The sequence below is a fragment of the Triticum urartu genome, chromosome 7A, assembly GCF_056163025.1.
Source record: "Triticum urartu cultivar PI428250 chromosome 7A, HENAU_Tu73, whole genome shotgun sequence".
NCBI classification, from domain to species: Eukaryota; Viridiplantae; Streptophyta; class Magnoliopsida; order Poales; family Poaceae; genus Triticum; species Triticum urartu.
Window position 1 is genome coordinate 521,971,190 of NC_141879.1, and position 8,192 is coordinate 521,979,381.

Consider the following 8,192-nt stretch of genomic DNA (forward strand, 5'->3'; position numbering starts at 1 on the left):
ATGATTATTCATTTAAAATCAGAGAATAATTCTTGTTCTGTTTACATGAATAAAACCTTCGATGGTCATACACCCAATGAAAATAGTTTGTTGGATCTCGATCGTAGTGATACACGTATTCATAATGTTGATGCCAAAAGATGCAAAGTTGATAATGATAGTGCAACTTATTTGTGGCACTGCCGTTTAGGTCATATCGGTGTAAACCGCATGAAGAATATCCATGCTGATGGGCTTTTGGAATCACTTGATTATGAATCAGTTGATGCTTGCGAACCATGCCTCATGGGTAAGATGACTAAGACTCCGTTCTTCGAAACAATGGAGCGAGCAACAGACTTGTTGGAAATAATACATACTTGTAAGTGCATCTAGTGCCCCTTAGTGATTTTGGTGTATTGAAGACTTATAGGTTAACGGACTAATGCGTTTGTGAGTGTACACAGGTCTATAAGTCTATGAGGAGTTTGATATTTACAGAGAAAGTCGACCCCTAAAAATGAAGTTCTTCGACTGAAGACTTTGGATTTCTGAAGACTTTCTGAAGAATTTGAAAGTGAAGAAATTGGTGTGACCTTGAAGACTTGGTATTCATTCGAGGAACATGAAGCGTGAAGACTTTTGTTTTCGTAGTTTATTTTCTCTTTCTTTAGTCATAGGAAACACTGTACTGTTAAAGGGGGTCGAGGAAATACTAAGGAAAAATTTCCATGTGATGCTCAACTCAAAATCCTACACCTACCAATCCCTTCGAGTGAAGCCATTGAAAATCTCATGCAGTCCAGTCATATTCTTCAGTGACAGAGACGAAGTTCTTCTGGTCTCTAAGGAATTTGTGCTGACTGAGGAGTTAGGAATTCGCCAGTGCGGATTGCCTACATAGTGAGGAACATGATAGCCCTGGGGATTTTTCTACTCAAAATTCCGACCGTTGCTGTGCTATGCGCCAGCTGTCCCAAAATATCTATCCACCTAACGGTCATATCATTGAAGGGCATGTATTATCATGTCGGGCTTCTCCCTAGGCTATAAATAGCCGCCCCCTACAACCACTAGCTGGTTGGCTGCTCCGAGAGAAACTGACACTTGTCATTTGAGAGCAACCCATCCTCCGAGGACTTTGAGCGAAAATCATCAAGTGAGGAAGACCCAAACACCTACAAACCCCAAGTGATTGAGCATCACAGAAGAGATTGATCCTGCGTGGATCCGACGCTTGTTACCTTTGAAGATTGTGCTTCTTCCAGACGGTTAGGCGTCAAGGTCTAGAGCATCCAAGAGGAATTGTGGATCGCCGAGTGACCAAGTTTGTGAAGGTTCGGAAGTCACCTAAAGACTTACCATGAGTGATTGGGCAAGGTCTGTGTGACCTTAGCTCAAGGGGAATACGGTGAGGACTGAGTGTCCTGAGCTGCGTGTTTAGGGCTGGGTGTCCGGGACTGTGTGTCCTCAGGTTTAAATACCTAGCCGCTCTAGCCAGACGTACAACTGAGACAGCTGTTGGAACTGGCCTACCAAACATTTGTCTTCACCAAGCTTACTGGTTCTATTTCCTCAACTCCTTCATTTCCTCATAACTGTGTTGAGTGCTTGTTCATATCTGTGCTTGAAGACTTTGACTGAAGATTTTCTCAAATTCCTCAGTTCAATTTCTTTAGTCTGTTTGTCTTCATCCTGTGTTATCCTGTGCTTACGCTTCCTGTACTCTGTGCTTGTCTTCATTTCTTCATGATGACTATGCTTGTGTTTTGTTATGTTTACTTTTGAGTACTTATTCCGCTGCTAGTAGTTCTTCGCTAAGGAATTTCCTCACCTGAAAATTCCTCAGTGAAGAATTCATAAAAATCGCCTATTCACCCCCCTCTAGTCGATATAACGCACTTTCAATTGGTACCAGAGCAAGGTACTCCCTTGTTCTGTGTGATTTTGGTTTAACCACCTGGAGTTTAGTTATGTCGACTGCAGGTATGATCAAGGTCTCTGCTGGGTGTCCTACCTTCGATGGGACGGACTACCCCTACTGGAAGAATAAGATGCGAATGCATCTTGAGGCAATTGATAATGATCTCTGGTATGTTGTGGAAAATGGAGTTCCCTTAGTCTCACCTTCTCTGAATGCTGCTGATGTGAAGAGATTCAAGCAACTCGATTCTCAAGCAAAGAATATCATATGTGGCCATCTGAGCAAAGGACAGTATGGAAGAGTGAGTGCTTTGGAAACTGCTAAGCTTATTTGGGATAGGTTGTCCAAGGTAAATAAAGGAGTCTCAACACAGCGTGACTCTCGAGTTGATGTTCTTCGCAATCTCTTCAACCGCTTCAAAAGACTCGACAATGAAAATGTTCAACAAACCTTCGATCGCCTCACTGACATCTCAAATGAGCTTCAAGCACTTGGTGCCACTGACATCACCGACCATGAGGTGGTGAAGAAATTGCTGAGATCGCTTGATTCCTCATTTGACACTCTATCTTTGATGATACAAGAATGTGCTGATTACAAGTCACTTGATCCCACTGATATCCTCGAAAGGCTAAATACTCATGAGTTCGAGCTTGCGGAAAAGAGAGATCTCTATGGTTCGAGCTATGGCAGATCACGCGCACTGAAGGCCAAGGCAGTATCTGAGTCCGAAGATGAAGACTCTGGTAGCAGCCTTGGTGATCCTGAAGAACTAAGCCATGAGCTAGCACTGCTCGTGAAGAAATTTCAGAAGTTCTCAAGACGTGGTCGCTTTGGAAGACCCTCAAGGAGCAATGATTCCTCATCAAGTGACTACAAGAGCGGGCTCTGTCACAAATGCAAGAAACCTGGGTATTACATTCAAGATTGTCCTCAATGGGAAAAGGAATCAAAGAAGAAGAAATACAAGGATTACAGTTCTGATGATGCGAAGAAAAAGAAGAAATCCTCAAAATCTTCATCATCAAAATCCTCATCTCACAAGAAGAGTAGCTCCAAGAAGGCTAGGACATTCATTGGCAAGGAAATGGACTCTGAGGCTGAATCTGAAGAAAATGAGGAAGAGGAGGAGTCCGAGGATTCCGAATCCGGAGTGGCGAGCCTAGCCCTCGCTACTGCATTCGTCAGCAAGTCTATCTTCAACACTGAAGAAAATGACCTCACCAACAAGGCTGATGAAGGTGATGATGACTACGCTCCCACCTATTGCTTCATGGCAAAGGGTGCCAAGGTACTCAAATATACCTCCTCTGAATCAAGTAAGAATGAATCTGATGAAAACCTTAAGCCCAGCTATTCTAAACTTGCTAAGATTGCTGTAAAACAACAAAGGGCTTTTGAAAAGGTTCAAAACACGCTAGACAAAAGTGATGATATGTTTGGGTGAAGAAATGGATCGCACTAAAGCCTTGACTGAAAATCTTCAGAGACTTTAGACTAGGTTTGACAACCTTCAAGGTCATCATAACACTCTCTTAACTGATCATGAGAAGCTTTCTTATGAATTTCTTCAAAGAAAGCAGGATCTTGAAAAGCTAAGAGTGAGTTATGAAGATCTTCAGAAGGAGCGCGATTCATTACTTGCTCAACAAATCAGCGCTTCTCAAGAAGAATTTGTTTCTCCATGCTTAAAGTGCATTGAACGTGAAACTGCTAATTCTTCACCAGAATGTTCAAATACTGCTAACGTTTCAAATTCTTCACATGCCTCTGCTATCACTAATTCCTCATCTGAGGGCACTGCTAGTATCACTGACGATGCAGGGATGAAGGAATTGTACATGACAGGCATGTACAAAAGCCTCAAAGGGCATCAGACTCTTTGTGATGTGCTTAAAAAGCAGATCCTCAACAGGAACCCTAGGAAAGAGGGTATTGCCTTTGAGAGGAAACTCAATGCTGATGGTACTTATTGGAAGCCTGAGCAGTACCCCAAAACTACATGGGTTGCTGCAAAGGGACCTCCAGTTGATCCATCTAACTTATCTGGATTTGCATGTGAATCTCCTTGTTCTAACGATGAGTCATTTGGCTCCAACTATAAACTGTTCAAAAATCAGAATGGTGAAGTATTTACTAGATATGTTGGCACTAACTGCAGGAACGGTTCCCCTATGAAGAAAATCTGGGTTCCCAAAAAGTGCCTTGAAAGTCTTTAGGTGAATGTCCTCAGGACACCTCCTGTGAAGAATAGGAACCCCAGAGCAAATTCTTCATATGGACCAAATTTGTCATATGAATCCAAGTCCTCATACGGACCAAACTCCACACGAGGATCAAATTCCTCAAAAGGATCAAAGTCCTCATACGAATATCATCGTGCTAACAACTCTGTTTCGCAGGGAAGAGCTAAGGGCTATGAATATGAGTGTTATTCTTCTAATCATCATGTTCATAAGTCTTCAAAGAATTTCTCTGCTTATTCATATGCTTATCCAAACTCCTCTTATGTGAAACGAAATGGATTGGCTTCTATGCCACCTTTCTCGTATGGAGCTCGCAGAATGATGAACTCTTTGCCACCCCTTCAGATGTGGGTGGTGAAGAAAAGGAACTAATCCCTTCTGCAGGGTCAGGTCTCCAAACGTACGTAATCATCTGAAGAATTTGCTGGAGACCTGAGTATGCTTGAAAGGACGCAGGCTAATCATGAAGAAATGAACTTTCATTTCTCACGTCCTCATACTCCTTTATCTGTTCTATCGCTTGATGAAATTGATCTGATGAATTGATGTCATATTCTTCACTGATGAAGTATATGAGTTTGTAAGTTGCACTAATTCATCTGCAGGATGATCAACCCAAAGCCACTGAGTGGGTCCTCGATAGTGAATGTACAAATCACATGACTGGTGACAAGAATTTATTGATGGATGCTCCATTATCTCTGTCGCATCTGAAGCATATCATCTTTGCCGACAAAGGCAAAAGTCAGGTATTGGGTCTAAGTAAGGTTGCGATCACAAAGGATCGACACATGGACAAAGTCATGCTTGTCGAGTCCTTAGGATACAACCTCATGTCTGTCTCAATGCTTTGCGATCTTGATATGGTTGTTGTCTTTGGCAAGTACCATTGTGTTGTGGTTATGGAAGCTGACAATTCCAAAGTCTTCGAAGGCTTTAGGAGAGGAGACCTGTATATTGTTGATTTTTCTACAGGACCACAACCAGCCCGTAGCCTACTTGCAAAAGCTTCAGAAGGCTGGCTCTGGCATCGACGACTTGGTCATGCAGGCATGAGGAATTTGCACACGCTTGCGAATAAGAAGCATCTCATTGGCATCGAGAATGTCAAATTCCTCAAGGATCACCTATGTGGAGCCTGTGAAGCTGGGAAGATGACAAAGTCTAAGCATCCAGCAAAGACTATCATGACCACCACTCGTCCATTTGGATTGCTTCACATGGATCTCTTCGGTCCTAACCATTATTCTGTAGTTTCAAATGATGCATCTCAATATGGCTTTGTTATTGTTGATGATTACTCTCGATACACGTGGGTACACATTATTACTTACAAACATGAAGTGCAGGAAGTCTTCAAACGATTTTCCTCAAGGGCTTCAACCAACTTTGGTGTGAAGATCAAGCACATCAGAAGTGACAATGGAACTGAGTTCAAGAATTCTGGTCTTGATAACTATCTTGATGAACTTGGTATTACTCATGAGTTATCTGCTCCTTATACTCCTCAGTAGAACGGCGTCGTGGAGCACAAGAACATGACTCTTGCTGAGATGGCTCGCACTATGCTTGATGAATACAAAACGCCTCGTCGTTGTTTGGATTGAGGCAATTGATACTGCGTGCCACATCATCAACAGAGTATATCTTCACAAATTCTTCAAGAAGACAGCCTATGAACTCCTCACTGATAAGAAACCCAATGTAAGTTATTTCAAAGTCTTCGGTGCTAAATGTTGGATTAGACATCCTCATCACAACTCAAAATTTCCACCGAAAGCACATGAAGGTTTTATGCTTGGTTACGGAAAGGACTCGCACACCTACAGAGTCTTCAACAACATTCTTCACAAGGTTGTTGAAACTGTAGATGTGCGGTTTGATGAAACTAATGGCTCGCAAAGAGAGCACCTACCTACTGTGATAGATGAACCAGCACCTGAGGAAACTATCAAGTTCAAGGCTACTGAGGATGTCATTCCTACTGAAGAATCTGTTGAAGAATTCATTCCAGAACATGAAGAACGTCGAGCTAATGCACCTGAAGAAAATACTGAAGAAAATGGTGCTAAAGAGAATGCTGATCAAAGTCCTCAACGACAACCAGCTCATCCTCGCATTGCAAAAGAAGTGCCAGTTGAAAAGATCATCAATGACATCAAAGCGCCAGGTCCTCTCACGCGCTCAAAAGCTTCACATTTATCTAACTTTTGTGGGCACTATGCTTTTGTCTCTATCTCAGAGCCCACTAAGGTAGATGAAGCATTTCTGGAGCATGAGTGGATTCAGGCCATGCAAGAAGAATTACAACAGTTCGAACTCAACAATGTCTAGGAACTGGTCAAACGTCCAGATCCTCGCAAGCACAATATCATTGGCACAAAGTGGATCTACCGCAAGAAGCAAGATGAAAATGGCCTTGTGGTGAGGAATAAGGCACGGCTTGTAGCTCAAGGCTACACACAGGTTGAAGGAATTGATTTCGATGAAACTTTTGCACCTGTTGCTAGACTTGAGGCTATTCGCATATTACTTGCTTATGCTAACCATCATGATATCACTTTATATCGAATGGATGTGAAAAGTGCATTCCTCAATGGTAAGCTTGAGGAAGAAGTATATGTTGCTCAACCCCCAGGTTTTGAAGATCCAAAGAATCCTGACAAAGTCTTCAGACTCAACAAGGCCCTCTATGGCCTCAAGCAGGCCCCTCGGGCGTGGTATGATACTTTGAAGGAATTCCTCATGAAGAAAGGCTTCAAACCCGGTTCACTCGACCCTACTCTTTTCACTAAATCTTATGATGGTGAATTGTTTGTGTGCCAGATAAATGTTGATGATATTATCTTTGGCTGTACTGACCAACGTTATAGTGATGAATTTGCCTATATGATGAGTGAAGAATATCAAATGTCTATGATGGGAGAGTTGAAATTCTTCTTAGGTCTTCAAATTCGTCAACAACTCAATGGCATATTCATATCTCAGGAGAAATACCTCAAGGATGTACTAAGGAAATTCGGCATGCAAGATTGCAAAGGTGTCAAAATTCCTATGCCCACAAATGGCCATCTGTGCACTGATGAAAATGGTATCGACTTCGATCATAAGGTATACCGCTCGATGATTGGTTCTTTATTGTACTTATGTGCATCTAGGCCAGATATAATGCTTAGTATTTGCATGTGTGCCCGATTTCAAGCTACACCGAAGGAATCACACCATAAGGCTGTGAAGCATATTCTTCAATATCTAGCCCACACACCAACACTTGGATTATGGTACCCCAAGGGCTCGGCTTTTGATCTCATTCTATATTCTGACTCTGACTATGCTGGTGATCGTGTGGAGCGCAAGTCAACATCTGGTACATGTCATTTCCTCGGACGATCTTTGGTCTGTTGGTCCTTGAAGAAACAGAACTGCGTATCACTATCTACTGCTGAAGCTGAGTACATTGCCGCTGGTTCTTGTTGTGCTCAATTGCTATGGATGAAGCAAACCCTCAAGGACTACGGCGTCAACATGAAGAATGTGCCTCTCTTATGTGACAATGAGAGTGCCATCAAGATTGCTCACAACCCAGTTCAGCACTCGAAGACTAAGCACATTCAGATTCGTCATCATTTTCTTCATGATCATGTGTTGAAGGGCGACATTTCTATTGAGCATGTGAAGACTGAAGAACAGCTAGCCGATATCTTCACAAAGCCCTTGGACGAGAAGAGATTTAGTAAGTTGCGGTGTGAGCTAAATATTCTAGAATCTTTGAATGTTCTTTGAAAAGGACACTCATCCTAACACTTATGCAAAATTGATGACTTAGATGTGCAACACATGAAGAAATGTTTTTCTTCAATCAATAAAGAATAACACTCTAAGTGTGAAGAAATTAACAAAGAATTTGATTCTTAGAACCCTATGATAATTGTACGTGGTGTCTGAAATCATCATTCTTATACGGTGGGTCACGCCACCACCTAAAGTTGAAATTCCTCAGTTGTTCAAATTCTTCATCTTTGCAATGTCTTCACTGTTTCCGT

At 42.1% G+C, this 8,192-nt stretch overlaps 1 protein-coding gene across 1 annotated transcript; it reads left to right on the forward strand.

Annotated features, from left to right (window-relative positions):
• Positions 1-1,952: 1,952 nt before the first annotated feature.
• On the forward strand, positions 1,953-3,350 carry LOC147960250 (uncharacterized). Its single transcript, XM_087533230.1, has one exon. The coding sequence runs from the start codon at positions 1,953-1,955 to the stop codon at positions 3,348-3,350; it is 1,398 nt and encodes a 465-aa protein (XP_087389356.1).
• The last annotated feature ends 4,842 nt before the right edge of the window (positions 3,351-8,192 follow it).

Excerpts from the sequence above, each read along its gene's own strand:
- LOC147960250 (XM_087533230.1), top strand. The coding sequence starts at position 1,953 with ATGTCGACTGCAGGTATGATCAAGGTCTCTGCTGGGTGTCCTACCTTC.